Source organism: Saimiri boliviensis, chromosome 13 (assembly GCF_048565385.1).
Source record: "Saimiri boliviensis isolate mSaiBol1 chromosome 13, mSaiBol1.pri, whole genome shotgun sequence".
Taxonomy (NCBI): Eukaryota; Metazoa; Chordata; class Mammalia; order Primates; family Cebidae; genus Saimiri; species Saimiri boliviensis.
The window spans coordinates 84,804,240-84,826,362 of NC_133461.1; the positions used below are offsets into that span (position 1 = coordinate 84,804,240).

A 22,123-nucleotide genomic window follows, 5' to 3' on the forward strand; every position below is an offset into this window, starting at 1 on the left:
CCAGCCAATCACCCTCCAAGGCTTTGTGCTTTCTTCCCTCTAAGCCTGCTATGCTTTTCCTTCAGATAACCACATGGCTTCCTCACTTCACCCAGAGAAAATGAAGGGGCCTGGTATGTCTGATTCATGAATTTTCCCCAGCAACTCTAACAGTGCTTGACATATAAGCACCTAACAAAGAAGTGTCACATGAATCAATAAATATTCGCTTTCTAAACTAAGCTTCTAGAAAAATAGCTGTTTACACATGCCTTAGTTATTTCTAAAACAATCTTCTAAGAAAATGTTTTCAAGCCAGATGCAGTGGCCTGAAACCCCAGGTATTTGGGAGGCTGAGGCAGGAGGATCACTTGAGGCCACGAGTTTGAGCCAGCCTGAGCAACATAGTGAGACCCTGTCTGTTTCCACATTCCTTAGCTCTTACTCCTTAATTCATGTTAATATGATTTCCACCCACCTCATACTCATGCTATGGTTATAGAACCTTCGTGTTACCAAAGCCTGTGGACTCTTCTCTGTTTGAACAGCACATGCCCCAAGGGACCACTCCTCAAAACACTCCTTTGCTACCCAGTACAGCAAAGTTACTGTTTAAAAGATTACAAATGGCTGGCACATTGCCAAATCTAATGATGAATTCTAAGTCCTCAGTTTCTCACTCTCAGCAAAATGTAAAACAGTTGATAGCATCCACCTACTTAAAACATGTTCTTCACTTAGCTTTCTGCACACCACACCTCCTAATTTCCTCGATGTCTATGACAACTCCTTTGGTGTCCCCTCCTCCACGCAAATGTTCAACACTAAGAGTTCCTCGGGATTCTCAGTCCCAACTCTCTAACTCAAACTGTCCTCTGCACTACAGCCAACAGAACTAACGCTCGCACCACCTCCACTTAGCTGTCTTATAGGTCTCCCTCCCTTAACACACCTAAAATCAACTGTGTGACGACACATCCCAAAATCTTGCTCTTCCTTAATGCTTTTCATCCCTATTGCTCCTGCTAACAACACAGGAATAATCCTTGACATATGTCTTTCATCATTACCTCAAATTCCATTGGTTTAGTAAATGTATCTTGAGGCTGGGCATGGTGGCTTATGGCTGCTCTATTAAATGCATTTTGAGGTCAGGTGTGGTAGCTCATGCCTGTAATCCCAGCACTTTGGGAGGCTACGGCAGGTGGATCACTTGAGACCAGAAGTTCGAGACCAGCCTGGCCAACATGGCGAAACCCAGTCTCCACTAAAAATACAAAAATTAGCTGCGCATGGTGGCAGGTACCTGTAATCCCAGCTACTCAGGAGGCTGAGGCAGGGGAATCACTTGAACCCAAGAAGCAGAGGCTGCAGTAATCTGAGATCACACCACTACTCTCCAGCCTGGGTGACAGAGCAAGCCTCCATCTCAAAAAAAGAAAAAAAGTGAATTTTTTTAATCTGTCAACTCTCCATTCTCAATACAATTAACTGATTCAAACTGCCACTGCCTCTCACTTAGATTATTGCCACAGCCTCCCAAAAGATCTTACCACGGTGATGCCTGCCCTCATGCAACCATCCATTTTTTTATCCTAGAGCCCAAGTTCTCATTTTTTTAATGCAATTGATTTCACTGCTATGTTTAAAGCCCTCAGTCACTTCGATTGCTCTTGGGAGGAGACATAAACTCCTTACCATGGCCCATCTGCTTTCCTTTTTCAGCTTTGCCGTCATCCATCCAGCCCTATTCAATGTTCACTATACTGGACTACTTTCAATTATTTATAGATACCATGACTTCTCTTACCTCTGAAACTTGGCACCTGCAGTTTCCTGTGCCCATTCTTTCCCATATTCTTCTGCTAGCTCTTTTTTTTGTTTTTTGAGGTGGAGTCTCACTCTTGTCACCCAGGCTGGCATACAATGGCACAATCTCAGCTCACTACAACCTCCACCTCCCAGATTCAAGCAACTCTGCTGCCTCAGGCTCCCAACTAGCTGGGATCACAGGTGCCTGCCACCACATCCGGCTAATTTTTTACATTTTTAGTAGAGACAGTGTTTCACCATTTTGGCCAGGTTGCTCTCAAACCCCTGACCTCAGGTGATCCACATACCTCAGCCTCCCAAAGTGATGGGATTACAGGCATGAGCCACCATACCTGGCCTTAGCTAACTCTTGCTCAGATTTCAGGTGTTGCTTTTACCTGCACTTTCTCCAGGAAATATTCTAGAATATTTCCCCCAATATGTGTCAGATGTCTCCCCATGTGCTAACTACAGCACCTTGTTTTCCCATGACATATGACTCATCTCCTTATACTGAAATTGCTTTTTTCATTCATCTATATCCCCAATAAAACTATAAGCCCGTCAGGAAACAGATCACGCCTGTCTGTTCACTACCGTATTCCCATATCATAAAATGCTCAACAATATTTAACAAATGAGTAAATGTGTCTTTTACTATGATATCATTTGGTGTTTATTAACTACCATCTTGGGAATAAGTCAATGAGGAAACAATGTGTAAATATCCTTTTATGTTCTAATCTAATTTTTATCCTTTAATAAGAAGAAAAAAACAGTCTAAAAAGCAAAAGAGAAAAGTGGTCATTTGAAAATATCATCCACATATACATGAAGAAAGTTAGCGAACAATGAGGCTGATACTTCTGGCTAAGAAACAGAAAAGAAGGAAGGGAAGAAGGAAAGAAAAAAATGGTAATCTTAGTTATGAGGTTGGTACAAAGGTAATTGCAGTTTTTGCCATTAAAAATTACCAAAACCACAATTATTTTTGCACCAACCTAGTATAATTCACTGGGATCTCAGTCAAGATGTCACAATATACTTACATATATAATGTAAGAAAGGGGAGGGGAGGAGTGAAGGTCAAATAATGTAGCATTGCAATGACAAGTACACAGATACCAGGACTTCCAGTACTGTGTTATTAATATATGTTACTTCAGTGAAAAATATTGTAAACATTCCTTGGAAGCATTTTCACCAAAACTGCACAAGTAACAAAATTGTACATGTAACCTACATGCAATTCCACAAGCCACAAAACCAGAAAAACATAAATCTCCTCTGTTAAATTTTAGTTTTATTATGAGTTAAATAAGTTCTTATATACTGTTTACTAAATCAGCTTAAAATAACCTATCACTTGCCTCAGTTAATTAAGATAGTCATTCCTCTGTATCCTTGAGGGATAGGTTCCAGAACCACCCCCCGGCATGGATACCAAATCCATAGATGATCAAGTCCTTTATATAAATCCATAGATGATCAAGTCTCTTATATAAAACACTGCAGTATCTGCATATAACCTATGTACATTGTCTTGTATACTTTAAATCATCTCTAGATTTTTTATAATACCTTATACAATGCCTACACTTCACTTCATTCATATGGATTCAATGTGATACTCCATGCAAGAAATTCAAGTTTTCATTTTTTTAAACTGTGAAGTTTTTTGTTTTTTGGTTTTTTTTCTGGAATGTTCTCAATCTGCAGTTGGTTGAATCCACAGATGCAGAACCCAGGGATATCGAAGCTGACTCTAAGTTACAACCACAGCATCTCTGACTACAGAGAATCAGCAGGCATTCATCAGAAGTGGCTCTCCGGGGAGGGGAAGTATAAAGACTCTTCTACCTTAACATATAAAGGAGGGCTGTCACCCACAGAGGTTCTGATTCTCTTCTCAATGACAATTATGAAGAATATCATATCATTTTATACGAGGCAGTCATGCCATATTTTTAGGAGTATTTAGTAAAATGGTCTAATTTAATTAACATCTTAACAAACACAATCATTTAAAATCTCCAAAAGGAAGCTACAAGAATAGTGATAATCTTATACAAATCAATACAGATGCTTTGAATACTCTGTCCCATTTAGTGTTCATAATTATTCTATAAAACATATTATGCTAGTATCCACATTCCACGCTTGGTGAAACAAGTACATCCCAGGTCATGTGGCTGGGATTCACACTGGTCTATGCAACACAAAAGCCTGGAGCTCATCCACTCCACTACATGACTCTTTCTGCTTTCCCTGGACCTCTAAAAACAGTACTGAAGTTGAATGACATGTCCATTCTTTTTGAAGAAAGATGACAGAAAAAAATTAGAAATGTAAACCAGTACGCTTGAAAGCACTGTAAAATGCTCAACAATATATAATAAATAAATAAATGCATCTTTAACTACTGTATCACTTAGCCTTTTAAAGTACTATATACAAAGCATTTTAAACAGTTATAGCAAGGATGTATAATCTCCAGACTGGGAGAAGGCTGGTTGTGTCACTGACATTATGAAAGCCACAAAGCCCCAACTCTAGAAGCCTAATACATAGCAATGCTACAAAGTAAAAGGAAGGACTGCTTTGTCACAAATAACAAAGGTGAAACACTAATCTTAGGCAGCACTGCTCAAACATTCAAGAAGTTATAACACTAAACGCTTTGCAAATATGTAAATATTGCCTTTTTTGGAGATAAGCCTCACAAAAAACTGAATTCACATTTTATTTATGGATCTTAACATACCTTTATTTATAGTAAACATTTGCACAGCATCATCCATAATTTCTAATTTTCGGTAAATAATGAAACCAGCCTATTAAAAAAAATAAAATGAGTATGCTGAAGATCACCAAAATAAACTGTAAGTCCCATCTTCAAAAAAATCAAAGAGAATGATTCGCAAAGCACCCAAACATGGAATTCAACCTATTATGTGACACCAGTATCAGTATGTCTCCATTTAAAAATCATACCAATTGTGAAAATTAAGAAAGTAAGCTGCCTAAGCCTTGAAAGTTTGTTTTCACTTTTTTACACTCAATATTACACACAATATACAAATCAAATAACCTATAATGGAATCTCACAAAATCCAATCTAGTAAGAGAAATATCACTTAAATCAACTGAGAATGTTAGTCAATGTATGAATGTTAGTCAATGTCTTCCTTCTAAGTCCTGTTCACAAGAACAATCAAGTCACATTGATTTTTCATGAATAAAAATGCTACAGAACTTGTGCTAGTTCTCAAGAAGTTTGGGGACATCTTTCAAAGGAAAATTATCATCCTAACAAAAATGAATTGTTTGCTGGTTACAAATCAAAGGAGTTTCCATTCCTTTGATAGATGCAAAGGCAAAATAATAAAAAATTCATCTATAAATAAAAGCTTGAATTAGGAGAAAACAAATTCACTATGGAATAAAATATGTTTCTTTAAAAACACACAATAGTGCTATATATTAAGATAAGCCCAGATTTCACTACATACAAAAATGTAAATATAAAAATATATCTAATGGCAGCAACAAGCTAAATTTGAAAGCAATTTTTCTAAAATTTCACCACATTTTATACAAAAATATAAGAAATAAGGCCAGTTTCAAAATAGAAACTGTATTATAATTATTTTCCTTCTGAATTGCTTATATATCAAATCCATCATCCATACTATTTGTGCTTGCTCAGCCTGGGTTTATTAGCCTTTCATGTTTTCAGCAAGTTCACATTTTTTTCACATACAAATTAGAGATGAATTTGGCTTCATGACAATGAAAATAACTAGCATTGAACAATATGTTGATTGGTACTTGCTAATTAATATCGAGAATGAACAATTTCACTAAATGTCTTCCTAAGCATTTTCCAATGCCAAACTGATACAAAATATTTTGGTAGAGTTGTTGCCACTACTACAATAAAATTTTTCTAAAGTAATTTATAATAATGTTTTTAAAACACATCATCATTTCTAAAGATCTTTAAGCACGTACATAAGCATCAGTGGCTGCATACAGTTTCTGATCCTCAGTGAGAGGAAATTTACTCCAGTTGCTACAGCGAATAGACTTGTCTTTCAGAAGCTGTTTACCTAAGAGGTGTTTAATCAGACCGTTGAGGCTCCAGGTCTCTATACATTTCAGCTAGAAATTATGAAAAAGCAACACAGTAAAAATTAGTTCCTGTTTTCAGTATTACCTAATGACATCAAATAAACATGCCACAAATAAAATTAGGAAATGTTATACCAAAATACAACCCACAGATAGCCCTCAACAAATTCCCTGTCACTAAAAGCCTCATTTGCAGTCCACACTGTAAGAATTTTCAATTCTAGAATTTCCCTAATGTAGGTATTAAAATTCTTGGACTTTGAAAGTATTGTTCATGAAAAAAGCTGAACAGTTAGTAGGCTTTCTACTTCCCAGCCAAATGAATACTTGGCTAAATATGATGATTTAATTTAATGACTTCATTAATAAAATATGTGAAATATAGGTAATGGAACCGATTGCCAAACTTCCACTAAGAGCATTGTATCACAAGAGCTATATTATGCTTTCCCTCAAAAAAAAATTTTTTTAAGTTATTGGTATAAATGGATTAAAAATATATACCTAAAACACAATATTTACATTTGCAAATATATTAAAGTAAAAGAGTACCAAGAACTGGGAGGAAGGAAAGGAGACGGCTTGCTTAAAGAAACTGTATGGCAAGATAATGAATTAGAACTAAAGGTTTTCCATTGTGGAAGACCGTGTGGCAATTCCTCAGAGACCTAAAGAAAGAAATACCATTTGCCCCAGCAATCCCATGAGTGGGTATATACCAAAGGGAACATAAATCATTCTGTTATAAAGACACATATACGTATATGTTCACTGTAGCACTATTTACAATAGCAAAGACAGAGAATCAACCTAAATGCCCATCAATAATAGACTGGATAAAGAAAATGTGGTACATATACACCATGGAATACTATGCAGCCATTTAAAAAATGAGATTTTGTCCTTTGCAGGGACACAGATGGTGTTGGAGGCCATTATCCTTAGCAGGATAAACTAACACAGGAACAGTAAAGCAAATAACATATGCTCTCACTTATAAGTGGGAGCTAAATGATATCACAAAGATGCATAGAGGAGAACACCACATAATGTGGGAGTTGGAAGGTGGGAGGAGGAAGAGAATCAGGAAAAATAACTAATGCACAGGAGGCTTAACACCTGGGTGATAAAATAATCTGTACAATAAACCCCAATGACACAAGTTTACATATGTAACAAATCTTCCACGTACCCCTGAACTTGAAACAAAAGAACAAACAAAAAAACCTAAAGGTTTTCCTTATAGAACATTCACTTGGAACTTTTTACTGCTACAAAAACATTATATAACTTAAATTATTTTTCCAAAAAATCTAACATTCAGATAGAAAGTAGTCTGTACAACACAAAATCATCTCCATTATGAAAATAATATATATATATTGCTTTTACCTTTTTATTGGCAACATCTGTCAACTCTACAAAATTCTTCAATTTGACATCAAAATCACGTAGAAGTTTCCACTGATCTCCTTCAATTCCTACACCTGCCTTTTTAATTGCTTTATTTTCAAGCAACATTTTTAATCCCTGGGGAAAAACTGTAACATTTTCTTGTTATTTCCATAAGTTCTGTCAAGTATGATGGATTTATTTCCCACTTTTTATATGTACCATGTTTATGTTTAAATTTGTGTTTAACATTAAGCTTAAATTCAGAAACACATTCACCTTGAGTATTTCTTAACTAATGCAAACAGTCCTGATTGATAAATGACGAGAAAAAAACAACTAGTTTGAATACCACTCCTGCTAGCACTGGCAGTATATATCCTGGTCATTTAGCTCCTTAAAATTTCAGTTTTCTCTAAAACAGAAAACATGTCAATGCCTCACAGGTATGTTGTGAAAATTAAATAAAACAAGGAATGGAGTGAATCAGGTAGAACATAAATACTTATATAAATTTAAGATAATGAGATAATAGCTAGCTAATCAAAGAACTTAATTGCATAGAGATAAAGTTGACCTATTTCGATTACCAACCATAGAAAAATGAAACAAAGAGATACCAACCTGACATGGAAGAAATGTGGAACAAATAACATTTGCTCTCAGACACACACAACTGAATTAGTGCAACTTTGCCAAGTTTCCCTTTATTGTATACTGGTGGCCACTCCATGTCAAATCCCACCACATCCCCATCTGATAGACTCATGCTAAAGGGAGAAAAATAGTGTAAATTAATTATGTTAAAAGTTTAAACTGCTGCATAACTAAAGACATAATTCAAAAATTAAAAGGCAATCACAGACTGTTAGAAGATATCTGCAGCAAATACAACTGATAACAGCCTTTAGAAAATACGTAAAATTCCTTGAAAAATAAGTAAGAAAAAACAAATTATTCAGCAGAAAAAAATGAGAAAAATATGAACAGGTAATTCCCAAAAGAAAATCCAAGTGACCAATAAATCCAAAAGATATGGCTGGGTATGGTGGTTTATGCCTGTAATCCCAGCACTTCAGGAGGTTGAGGCAGGAGGACTGCTTGAGACTAGGAGTTCAAGACCAACCTGTGCAACACAGCATGTCTCTACAAAATAATTTAAAAATTAGCTGGGCATTGTGGCACACACCTATAGCCCCAGCTACGCAGGAAGCTGAGCCAGGAGAATCACTTGAGTCCAGGAGTTAGAGATTGGTGTGAGCTATGATCACATCACCGCACTTTAGCCTGGGCAAAAGGGCAAGACCCTGTCTCTAAGAAAAACAAAAATAAAAAATAAATTTTAAAAATCCAAAAAATATGTGAAGGCACTACTCCTCACTAGAAGTCAGAGAAATGTAAATTAAGTCTACATAATTTCACAACTATCTGATCGATAAAAATTAAAGTTTCAGAATACCAAGTGCTAACAGGTTATCTACCAGTGGTTAATGTATAAACTGGTAAAATCCTTTTGGAAAAAACTTTGCCAATGACAGTAACTAACTGAACATACATAAACACTATGACCTGGCAATTTTTGTCACAGATAAATGAAACCCTCAAATAGGCATGTTTGAGAATGTGCATTGCAGCCAGGCGCAGTGGCTCACACCTATAATCAGTCTCTCCACTTTGGGAGGCCAAGGCAGGCAGATCATGACGTCAGGAAATCAAGACCATCCTGGCCAACATGCTGAAACCTTGTCTCTACTAAAAATACAAAAATTAGCCAGGCATGGCGGTGTGTACCTGGAATCCCAGCTACTCGGGAGGCTGAGGCAAGAGAATTGCTTGAACCAGAGAGTTGGAAGTTCCAGTGAGCAAAGATGGCGCCACTGCACTCCAGCCTGGTGACAGAGAGACACTCCTCTCAAAAAAAAAAAAAAAGAATGTGCATTGCAACACTGTTCCCACTGGCAACAATTAGAAACAAACTACATTTCCATTAACAAGAGAATGGATTGAACCAACTCTTGCATAATGAAACATTACAAGATACAACAGTTAAAATGTTAACTACGCAGATCAATAAGAAAAATTCATATAATATTTTCAGATATAAAATTATTAATATTATAAAAAACATGTGAGCGGCCAGACACAGTGCCTCACATCTGTAATCCCAATGCTTTGGGAGGCCAAGGTGCTAACAGGTTATCTACCAGTGGTTAACGTATAAACTGGTAAACTGGTAGGAGGATCACTTGAACCCAGGAGTTCAAAACCAGCCTGGGCAACATAGTGAGACCGTCTTTAAAAAATGAAAATAAAAAAATTAGCTAGGCGTGGCAGCACGTACCAGTAGTCTTAGCTACTTGAGAGCCTAGGCAAAAGCATCACTTAAGCCCATAAGGTTAAGGCTGCATTACGTAAGAGCTTGCCACCACACTCCAGCCTACACAATAGAACAAGACCCTGTTTTTATTAAAAAGAAAAAAAATGCGGCCAGGCATGGTGGCTCAAGTCTGTAATCCCAGCACTTTGGGAGGCCAATGCAGATGGATCATGAGGTCAAGAGATCGAGACGATCCTGGTCAACATGGTGAAACCCCATCTCTACTAAAAATACAAAAAACTGGCTGGACATGGTGGTGCATGCCTGTAATCCCAGCTACTCAGGAGGCTGAGGCAGGAGAATTGCCTGAGCCCAGGAGGCAGAGGTTGCGGTGAGCCGAGATCGAGCCATTGCACTCCAGCCTGGGTAACGAAGAGCAAAACTCCGTCTCAAAAAAAAAAAAAAAGAAAAAGAAAAAAAATGCACAAAAATCACAGAAGTTATCTCAGAAGGGTACAGGGGGAGAATCAGAAAGAACACACATGGGACTTCAGCTGTATTTTATTGTTTGATTTCTTAATAAAGAATTGAAGAAAACAGGCTGGTGACAGTGGCTCACACCTGTAATCCCAGCACTTTGAGGGGCCAAGGCAGGCAGATTGTTTGAGTCCAGGAATTTGAGATCAGCCTGGGCAACATGGCAAAACCCCACCTCTATTAAAAAACAATACAAAAATTAACCAGGCATGGTGGTGCACACCTGCAGTTCCAGCTACTCAGGAGGCTGAGGTAGAAGGATCATTTCAGCCCAAGAGGGGGAGGCTGCAGTGAACTGAAATCACAGTTCACACCACTGTCACTCCAACATGAGCAACAGAGTGAGACTCTGTCTAAAAAAAAAAAAAAGAAAAAAAAAATCAAAGAAAATTAATATTAAGATTTGATAAACAAAGTGGGAGATATATGCATATTTATTATAATGTTATCTACTATTGATACCTGCCTATTTAACAGTTGTTAAAAATTGAAAACATATTTAAAAAATAAAAGACACTCAACTTCTGCTTCAGGGCAACATGATATAACAAGGAAGGTCAGACTCACCCTCCCACCACAAACAAATCCAAACTTAAACAAAACATATAAAACAACTGTTTCAGATACTAGACAACAGGCAGTACAGGACTACAATCTCCAGTGGAAGGGAAATAAAGGGTGAACCTTACTGTTGCCCCACATTCTTCCTGTGACTCATTGCAGACAACAGAACAGGGAGAAGAATTCCAAGGAAAGCAGCACTGAGTTGGGGAGACAGAATTCAGAGCCCTGGAAGCAGAAGGACCTGGAACTCACAGGGCAGTGTTCTGGAGAGGAGGACGCTAGGCAAGAAAAGAGTTACAGAAATCTTCCTAAGGGATGCCTTTGGTCTTTGCAGAATACGACGACATGCATGCATAGACTAAAACTCTAAGGGTCTGGGCAAACAACCATAAGCTGAATGATTCCTAGGAAGGACTTACACAAAGGTAAGAACCATTAAAGTAATAAAAAGTCAGAGAAGAGATCATTGATCACCAGAGGCGGTCAACAAAGACCCCAGATAGGTTACATCTTATTACAGGGCTAAATTATCCTTAGACTTTAGGCAAACATGGACCTTCCCTGATCAAGCCTGAAAACAAGCTTCAAAACATAAAGTTGATCTTCAAGTAACTTAGATGTCTGACAAAGTTCCTTTCTTCAAAGGAAAACAATAAAATCTAACGTTCCGAAAAGTAAAATCACAAAGCCTAATTTAAAAAATTAACAGCTGTAATAATAAACAGAAAAATAAGACCCATAACCAGAAAAAAAATCATCTAATAGAAAAAATCCTAGAATAATAGAATTAATATACAATGTACATTAATGTACAAGTATATTAAAACATCTATTATAAATATGTTGAATATATTCAACAATGTCAAAAGAAACAGGAATATAATGAAAGCTAAAATAGAAAAAAAATTAAGAACAAAATGGAACTTCTAGAGATAAGCAAAATATATAATATCTAAAAAAGAAATTCACAGGATGGGATAAACAGATCAGATACTACAGAGGTACAAAATATAATTGAACTTGCAGACATAGGAAAATAAAATATTCAAATTATTCAAAATGAAGCACAGAAAGAAAAAAAGACTGAAAGGAAAGAGCCTCAGTGGCCTGCAACAAAGTATCAACTGATCTTGTGTGTATTAAGAGGCCCAGAAAGAGAAAAGAATAACAAGGTAGGAGGAAAAAAGATCTAAAGACATTTTCCAAAGTTAATTAAAGATATAAGCCCACAGATCCAAAAACTTTAATGAACTCCAAGCCGGATAAACACAAAACACATTACACAAGGGTACATCATAATCAAACTGTTGGAAACCTGTGGTAGCAAAAATTTTAAGAGTGTCCAGAGGAGGGGGAAAGCAAACAAACAACTCTGCCTACCTTTTACAAAATACATACAAGTCATCAAAGCTACTATTCTTCAAGTCACTTGTGCTAATTGCCTTCAGATATGATATACTATAGCAATGCTGAAGGTAAAATGGTAAAATGGTAGGGTTAATATGTAATCATAAATAATAAATTTTACCTCCTCTGTGAAACTAATTTAATTCAGTATAATGAGTCCCAAAGGGGCCAGATTGCTGTAGTAGAAGGACTCCTGAATGTTATTTCTAGCTTATATCTACACCAGTAGACCATTAATACTACAACATCAACCTCTTGGGGCCAAATGATCTTCCCACCTTGGCCTCCTGAGTAGCTAGGGCCACAGATGCCAAGATAATTTTTTAATTTTTTTGTAGGGATGCGGGGGTCTTACCATGGCTGTTCTCAAACTCCTGGGTTTAAGTGATCCTCCTGCCTTGGCCTTCCAAAGTGTAGGGATTACAGGCATGAGCCACTGTGCCCAGCACCTCTGCTTGCTTTTTTTAACTCAACAGTTCTTTTTTTTTTTTTTTTTTTTGGACAGGTTTAACAAGTTCAAAAAAGATCTGAATGAATTCCTTACTTCTGTTTTATGCTTTGAGAGCCTTAGATTGCATTATTGCAGTCTTAATTTTACAAGGCAACCTTTAAAAGTACTAATAGACATTTCTAATGTTTAATTAGAACATTTTTTAAGAATCATTTGCTGCAATTGCTGCTAATTAAACACAAGAGAGCCAATCATAGCCATTATTCAATATTACTATGTAGATATTTTTAATGAAATATAAAGGTGTATTTAGAGGTTAAATAATTTTTGCATTTTTTCCCTAAATTGGCAAAATAAATACAATGTGTTCAGTAGCTCTACATATAACATCTTCAGTACTAAAAGTCAAAAAATTATCTGAAGTAATAGAAAAACTTATGAATGAACAAACCAATAGACTATATACATTAATTCAGTGATTATTTTTTATTTGAAAAGTAACACTTGGTGATAGTCTATACATAAAAATATCTATTTAGCATACCTCAACTGTAAAACTCAGTATATTCACAAATATTACCATAATAGTACCTTCTAAGGGTCCAAATTCAAATGAAATCAGGAAATTCACATCTCTTACCTAATATCTTCTGACAGGAAAGAGCAATCGCTAGCTTCATAACTATACACAATGGATCCAGTGAATTCTAAGAAGGGGAGGTCATCTTCAAAAACACTCTTCTGAACACATGCCTTGAGTTTAGTAAATTTCAAAATAGGTACAAAGTTCACGTTAAATAACAAATGTTCACTGAAATAATAAAGTTCACTAAAGCATTCGATTCATAGTTCTAAGTGTTATAAATTGATGTTTTTTAAACTAATGAAGTCATAAGGACAACTTAACAAAGGTAAAGCCATCCTATTGTAAAGCTACTTTTCCAAAACAAGTTTATTTTCAAACCTCGAATCCCATTTTCCTAAAAGCATTTATTTTCCTGAAGTTTTTCTTTTTTTCTGGTAATTATATTCGTATTGTAGCTGTAATAATAATGTTGCCTTGAAATGCTGAATACTGGCTGGTAAACAAAAAATTCAACAAAGTTAATGTTGTCTAAATTATCTGAACTAGAACAAACTGGTAAAGTCAACCATGCAAACTGAATACAAAAAGAGAAAGTATACACTAAGATTTCTCATTTTGTAAACCCAATTAAAGTTTATTCCAGTTTACACTTTCAACAACTAGGTACTGGTGAATTCAGACAACAGCAACTCTGACCTTCAATGAGTTGAAGTTTACAAGTAACAACTGACTCTGCACAGTCAAATACAAATTAAATTTCCCACCTGAAAGAATAGTCAATGAACAATATACCTTTCTTTCTTCTACAGCACATCTTTTATTCTGCACAGACATCCATTCAGGACATTTCCACTGCCGTGGAGTTGTTTCCAATTTTTTTTCATTCATCTTTGAAATGTCCTATCTGCAAAGTCCAAAAAACAATGTCTTGATGACTAAATACAAAACAATATTTGAAAGAAAACTGAGGTAGTACTGTCGATATAAATGAAAACCAAACATTCATATTTAAAGTAAGTTATGACACCTAGGTCCAAGCATATGTTAAAAGAGCTAGAATTGCCAAAGAAAAAAGATACAATATGCTACATCTAATAATTACGTATTTAGTATTTCTTCCTTTTAAAACAAATCAGCCATTTAAATTGACTTGTTTAATTCTGGCAGTTTCAACATTCCATTATTCTATGACTTTGATCCTTTCTCAAGAATAATTTTATCTCACTATCAAAAAAATCTTTTGATATATGAATTATTATGAATTCCTGACATCTTTAATTTTCTACATGATTATTCTGTCTTAAGATCTAAGTAAATTCAGCAAAACTATTAGATTTATTCACAAGTCTACCCAAAGATTTAATTTTGAAGACAGATAATAGCTCTTCTATATTAAGGTTCCTTATTATACTTCTTGCCCAATAAGTGAACAAATTTCCCTAAGAATGAGTTTTTTAGAAGATTTTTTTTAATTTGTTAATATATTTGAGGACTCTCCTCAGTGTAAACCAAAATTCAAATATAATTAAAGAAAACAGTGAAAGAGAACCTCCCAAAGGTGGTATGTGCATTAAAAAAAAACAGTTTTGTTAATAGTAAAATGGGGCCGGGTGCAGTGGCTCACACCTGCAATCCCAGCACTTTGGGAGGCCAAGGTGGGCGGATCACAAGGTCAGGAGTTCTAGACCAGCCTGGCCAACATAGTGAAATCCTGTCTCTACTAAAATTACAAAAATTAGCCTGGTGTGGTGGCATGTGCTTGTAGTCGCACCTACTCAGGAGGCTGAGGCAGGAGAATCGTTTGAACCGGGGAAGCAAAGGTGCTTGCAATGAGCTGAGACCATGCCATTGCATTCCAGACTGGGTGACAGAGCGAGACTGTCTATTAAAAAAAAAAAAAAAAAAAAAAAGTAACACGGATCCCTACCATAATATGACTTATACTAAATTGAAATAGCTTTAATTCAAGGCTTAGTTCTTAGTAAATTCCTCAAACTTCAACCTTAGTTCCTATTACTTTAGCTTTCATAATAAGGAGGTAGTAGTTTTTAATGTAACGCTAAAGAGTCTCATGATGAAACAGGATGTTAATATTAATCACAGCAAGTATTTATGATTGAAGAACAGTCTGTTGTATTTGCTATTTAACCATATAAATTCTAACAAAATTGAACAATATGCAGCAACTATCCCAAGCATGAATCAGAAACTGAAAATACAATTTATGGAACAAAAAATTTTAAAGATTACTTTATTAAACATAAATTTTCCATGTAGAACAAGCTCCATCACTATGGTGCATTCGGAAGGAAAGGGTTAACAGAGCAGATTTGTAACTCATTCTTGCACCAGTAGGGGAGAGAAGATGAAAGACCTCCACCAAGGTTCCCAGGAAACATCCTAATGACATCAAACCAGAAGGCAGCCTTGTAAACCTACTAAGCGTTTTTATTAGCAGAAAAATACCAAACGGTCCATATCTATAAAATGTTAACAAGAAAGAGCTCAACGATCTAGATTGTTTATTGAAAATAAGTCTGGAATTATGGATTAATTTATGCTTGAAAATGTGGAGTAGTCAAACAAACCACATAATTAAATAAGCATAATACAGGAGTCCCAAAACCAAGTTTGCTTTGTGCAACGTTTTTGCACATATTGCTTAAAACTAGTCTGTTAATCCAAAACCAAAATGTGTCCTAATGCAGAACAAAGGTACATTTTTGGAATCTGTTTCTCACAGTTTGGGATTCAAAAAAAGAATGTTCTATCTTTTGGTGCTTGCCTATATTCACTGAATCATGATCAAAGTTTGTTGGTGGGTAAGATCTAAGATTCACTGAATCAGAGCTGACAACTCAACTCTTGGAGTTGCTACATGCATCATATGTAGTGAAAAAATATGTAAAATACATATGACTTATTAACTGTGAAGCATTTTGTATATGTCACTGGTTATTAATAAGTGTATATTTCATCACAAATTCAAAATCCTTGACAGAAGTCAAAAGCTGAGTCCCAATTTTATATATATATAATCAGTTTTTAATCTTAAAATATATATTTATAAAGCTGGAAAACAAGTTTCTGCTATACCTAAAGATCTCATTGGCAAAATGCCAGAAAACTGAGATTTCCATAAATACTACAAACTTTATAAAAATACCTGTAGACTCCTGGAATTTTGTGAGTAATACATATATACTGCCAAAACACACACAAACTTCAATAACTCTTTCCTTCTATCTATAACACTAAAATCATTTTAATTTGAAATGTGTAATTTTTAGATATAAATACTCTTCTGCATGAAGAATTCTATCTAGATACTTCCAGGCAAAGAATTTGAACATAAATTTGTTTACAAACCTAACATCTTTGTCAAATTTCCTTAGATCTTGGGATAGATAAAAAGCACACAGAAAATTAATGTTGTGGAATAATATGCAATAGGGAAATCCTTTATCATACATGAGGATTGTAATTCCTGACAAGGTAAAGGTTATTCTTGGTCAAATTCACAGCACAAAATAATTTATTTACATATTTAGTCACTATGTTACTGAAAATGTATGACTTTGACATGTCTTTTTCTAAAATCATGTCTTTTAGCTTCTGCACAGCAAAACAAACTATTATCAGAGTGAACAGACAACTACAGAATGGGAGAACATTTTTGCAATCTATACATCTGACAAAGGTCTAATATCCAGAATCTATAACGAACTCAAACAAATATACAAGAAAAAAAATCCCATTAAAAAGTGGGCAAAGGATGTGAACAGATACTTCTCAAAAAGACATTTATGCAACCAACAAACATGAAAAAAAATCTCAACATCACTGATCAGTAGAGAAATACAAATCAAAACCACAATGAGATAGCCTCTTATGCCAGTCCGAAAGGCATATACTAAAAAGTCAAGAAACAACAGGTGCTAGCAAGGTTGTGGAGAAATGGGAATGCTTTTACACTGCTAGTGGGAATGTAAACTAGTTCAACCATTGTGGAAGACAGTGTGGTGATTCCTCAAAGACCTAGAACCAGAAATACCATTTGACCCTGCAATCCCATTACTGGGTATATACCCAAAAGAATATAAATCATTCTATTATAAAGATACATGCACACACATGTTCACTGCAGCACTATTCACAAGACATGGAAACAACCCAAATGCCCATCAATGATAGACTGGATAAAGAAAATGTGGTACACATACAAAGGGATACTATACAGCCATAAAAAGGAATGAGATCATGTCCTTTACAGGGACATGGATGAAGCTGGAAGCCCTTATCCTCAGCAAACTAACACAGGAATAGAAAACCAAATACCACATGTTCTCATTGTAAGTGGGAGCTAAACAATGAGAATACATGGACACAGGGAGGGGAACAATACACACTGAGTCCTGGAGGAGGGAAAGCATCAGGAAAAACTGCCAATGTATGTGAGGCTTAATACCCAGGTGATAGATTGATAGGTGCACCAAACCACCATGGCACACATTTACTTATGTAACAAACCTGTATGTCCTGCACATGTATCCTAGAACTTAAATTTAAAAAAAAAAAAAAAAAAAAAATCATGTATTTTATCATTTCAGAATGCTTCACATTGTACCTTTAAAGGATTTTAAATCCCCCTTTAAAATAAGTAATGTATTTTCATTTTCTTTGGTTTGGACTTTTCCTGAAATCATCTACCACTATCTACAATTTATCAACTTTTGTCATTATTTTAAAGGCTGTCTGGAATCTTTTTTGTTTTGTTGCTTAATTTGTTTTTCACCAGGCACAGCAGCTCAAGCCTGAAATCTTAGCGCTTTGGCCTCCTTATTGAGGGCAGGAGTTCAAGACTAACCTGGTCAATATAGTGAGATCCCATCTCTTATTTTTTTTAAAAAAACTGTTTTTTATTTTGAATGGCTTAATTGGAATATGTTTGTCTTTCAGTAGGGAAATGAAAATTAATCTCATTCACAGGTAGTGTAAAAATTTAAGTTTTCCCCTTTACCTTACTTTCATTAGCTACTTTCTTCAGTTTCCTTTTTCTTTTTCCATTTTTTCTGACTTGATGAAATTATCATGCATTCCCTTTTTCCTCGTTATTAATGTTAAAACACATTAGGTTTATGCTACACTCTACTCCTGATCAAGACTTTTTAACAATATTTTCTTTGAATTCTACATAGCAACTACCACAAAGAAGCAAATGATAAAAGAGAAGGCTTTGCTCTCAGACTGAAAACTTTTTCACCATTACCTAGTATTCCAACAACTCGGTCTCTTTAAATTGTATGTACTTCAAGGGTGCAAAACTTCTTTAGGTCTAAAAGCTTCTTCTTTTCTTTAAGAAATATAGTAATTTATTCTGATGACTTAAGTAAGCTTTGAGTAAACATGAACTTTTTTTCTATCAAGTATTTCAAAATATACTAAAGCTTTATCACAGACACACACAGACTTTGCTCTCTCTACTAGTACCATTAATTCTTCTCTAGGATTCAAATAACACCAATTAAACGTCACTTCTAAAACCACTTTTCCGAAGCTGAATTTTTGCTCTGAATCCAAGAACTCTGTCATATACCTTAATATATTTTCCAAATGATCACTGAATTTTTTTTAATGAGTGAATTCAAGTGCTCAAAATGTCAGTCAAGGATATCATTTTTTGAAGCCAGTAACTACACTTCAACAAATTTGCAAAATAAAGAATTACTCATGTGGAATAATTTAGATTTTTCCTTTTTTGCTTATAAACCTTCCTTTGGACTGTCCACATAATCAGCAATAAAATAGCTCATCACACTTCTTCACCTAAAGATGAAAAGAAGGTACTGTAGGAGCTTGGATTTAGCTGGGCTTGCCATTTTAATTTTTAATATAATCATTTAATGTGAAACTCCAAACCACGGCAAGTTTTAATTTACAACTGCTTCTCCATGAATAAGACAACCTGTTACTTGGAGTATAGTTTTAGACTGAACTTAATGGAAAGCCTTAACATCTTCTGTTATTACCTGTCCCAAACTTCAACTCTGTTTCCATAATATCTTGCGTGTTTCAAAGTATTCATTTATCATTTCAAATATTTCATCCCCAGTTGGTTTGGGAACTTCTTTCTCTTTGCCAAGCAAATAATGTCTTCTAGGTTGTTCTTTAGGGATTCTATACAGTCTTCAAACCGAGGATCATTACATTTAAGAATTCATATCTGAAATGAATGCCTTTTTGATTAAATAATCTGGATTAATGTTGTGTCTATGTCATTTGACAAATCTTCAATGTATCTTCTAATACAATAATTGAAAATGGCAGCTCTTCAATTTCCTTTGCCTCATTGGTCCCAAACACAGTGTTCTGAACAGTCAGGAAAAAATTACAGACTCAGCAACCCAGCAACGTACCTGGGATTCATTAATTGTACAACACTGTAACTAGCTTCTTGAGCTCAATCTGATTATCATGTTTATCAACCTCATAATAATAAATTATGGCTAAATAATTAAGCATGGTACATCCATAAAACAGAACACTACACAGTCATTAAAAATAATGTTCTTGTAATTATTCAAGTGAAAAAAGCAAATTAAAAAACAAAGGTGCAGTGGCTCATGCGTGTAATCCCAGCACTTTGGGCAGACAAGGCAGATGATTTGAGGCCAGGAGTTTGAGACCAGCCTGGGCAACATGGTGAAATCTTGTTTCTACTAAAAATACAAAAATTAGCTGGACATAGTGGTGCACACCTATAATTCCAGTTACTCAGGAGGCTGAGGCACAAGAATCAGTTGAGCCCAGGAGGCAGAGGTTGCAGTGAGCCAAAATCTTGCCACTGCACTCCAGCCTGGGCAACAGAGCAAGACTCTATCTCAAAAACAAAATTCGACTCTAATTGTATAAAATAAATTGTGTGTGTGTGTGTGCGTGTGTGTGTGTGTCTGTGTGTGTAAGTGTGGAGCAATGTATACCAAAATATTAGTGGTTATCTCCTAATTGCAAATGGTTTTTCATATTCTTCTTTATACTTTTCTATACATTCCAACTTTTCTATAAGAACATGTGTTCCTTTTAACAATCAGGGGACAAAAGTATGTCAATAAATTAGGAAAATAATTTTTAATGAATAATCAAGGCTATATTTTTTCATAGTATAGAAGAAGGGTCAGCAAACTTTTTCTCTAAAGGGTTAGATAGTAAATATTCTAGGCCTTACAGGCCAGATGATCTTTGTCAAAACTACTCAAGTTTCTCATTATAGCACAGAAATCATAAACAATACTTAAGCATAAAATGTTACAATAAAACTTTACCTATAGACACTGAAACCTGGATTTACTTAAATTTCATAAAATATTCTTCTTTTAACTTTTCAACCATTGAAAAATGTAGAAACCATTTAGCACATGGCGCAAAAACAAGCAGCAAGTCAAACATGACACATTGGATACCTTATGAACTTCTACTACAGAACACAGATAAAATGCTCTAAAACTAAAAGTCCAAGGCTGGCATCATTAACAACCCACTGTAGTGATTTTAATCTCCATAATGTATTCATAAAATATCCAGTAAGAATGCTACTTCTTGTGAAGGCTTTCTGATAAATTAGTTGCAAAATGGTCCTCATAATAATTAAATGAGTGGAACTACTCCGTAAGGTTGGCAATATTAGCCAATTAAACGCTAAGAGATTATCTGTCAAAATTATGAACTCTGTTTTGGAAGAAATTCATCTTAAGTGATTCTATTTGATAGCATTTAGGTATCAGTACAAGTTATCTGCGGAAGTCACTTCTAGTTCATAACAATAGAAATCACGCCAATAAGATTCTAGTTAGAACAAATTTAGAAAAATTAAGACCAATTACACTCCAAATTAGCTAAGAAAGGGTAGCTTTTTAATCACCTAACCATACTCCACTTTGATAGAGGAGAAATTCACCTCAAGAGAAGAGTATTTTCCACTTTGAATAGTGTCACCTTCTAGAAAATAGACAGCTTTAACACCAGTCTCAAGAGGCCAGTCTCAAGAGAAAGTTAGGTTTTGGTGGATGAACTCAGAGATTTCTTTTTTCATAAAACCTCTAACTAGGTAAGGAAATTAATAACTACCATGTTACCATGGTAACTGACTTGTCTAATTGCTTGAGGGCTAAACCAAATGAAGTATCCCACTCTATTTGAAAAGCACTAAAAAAAAAAAAATTGTTAAGTTATATTACACATACAGATAATAATTTGAAGTTCAGAAAAAAATTATTAGTTAAATAATGCAATCCTTAACTCTGATAGCCAGGTATACTCTTTAATGTGGAAAAATTTCCACTTACTATTTAAAATGGTTCAATTATATTTTATTCAAAATATGTAAAGGTTAATCTATTGAAATACACTGTTTTATAATACTGATTACTTAATACAAATGCAAGAATATTTATAATTACTCTGAAATTTGCTAACAAAACATCACAAAACAATAATTGCAATATTTAAGTTATAATTTCAATTTCTCATGTTGGGCGTTTATGCAAATTTTACAAATATCCATTGACTTTCACAATGCTTCTCTAAAGAAGAAAGCTGTATCTACATCACTTTGAACAAAGGAAAACTAATAACAAAGACTAGCTGATTTTGCAAAAGTTATGCAGACTGCTCTAGTATTGAAAATTATACTATGAAGAAGCAGAAAGGACAGTGGAAAGAAATCTGTACTAAAAGTCAGAAAACCTAGGTTTCAATGCTGCTTTGCATCAAAAAAAAAAAAAAGTACCCAAAACTTAGAAGACAAAGAGAAGGCAGTATGTCATTTCAATGTCATATAAGAGCACAAGTTCATCCAATGATTATCAATATTTCATTAGGGGGCATATCTTTATTTGACTGGTAATTTACTAATCATTTAAAAACTTAGACTCTAATATCCATGTTA

General features: G+C 35.0%; 1 protein-coding gene across 4 annotated transcripts in view; it reads right to left on the reverse strand.

The window, feature by feature from the left end:
- WRN (WRN RecQ like helicase) overlaps positions 1-22,123 on the reverse strand; it is a 152,321-nt gene that overhangs the window by 114,707 nt on the left and 15,491 nt on the right. For 3 of the 4 annotated variants that reach the window (XM_074383899.1, XM_074383900.1, XM_074383898.1), the window contains exons 2-8: positions 13,972-14,083; positions 13,234-13,346; positions 9,109-9,228; positions 7,942-8,087; positions 7,318-7,466; positions 5,806-5,955; positions 4,556-4,625 (exon numbers count right to left, since the gene is read on the reverse strand). In XM_074383899.1, coding sequence (XP_074240000.1) covers positions 4,556-4,625; positions 5,806-5,955; positions 7,318-7,466; positions 7,942-8,087; positions 9,109-9,228; positions 13,234-13,346; positions 13,972-14,067 — 844 coding nt within the window. In that variant the 5' untranslated portion in view covers positions 14,068-14,083. The remainder of the gene's footprint in view (positions 1-4,555; positions 4,626-5,805; positions 5,956-7,317; positions 7,467-7,941; positions 8,088-9,108; positions 9,229-13,233; positions 13,347-13,971; positions 14,084-22,123) is intronic. The other variant, XM_010348683.3, reaches the window with a different exon arrangement.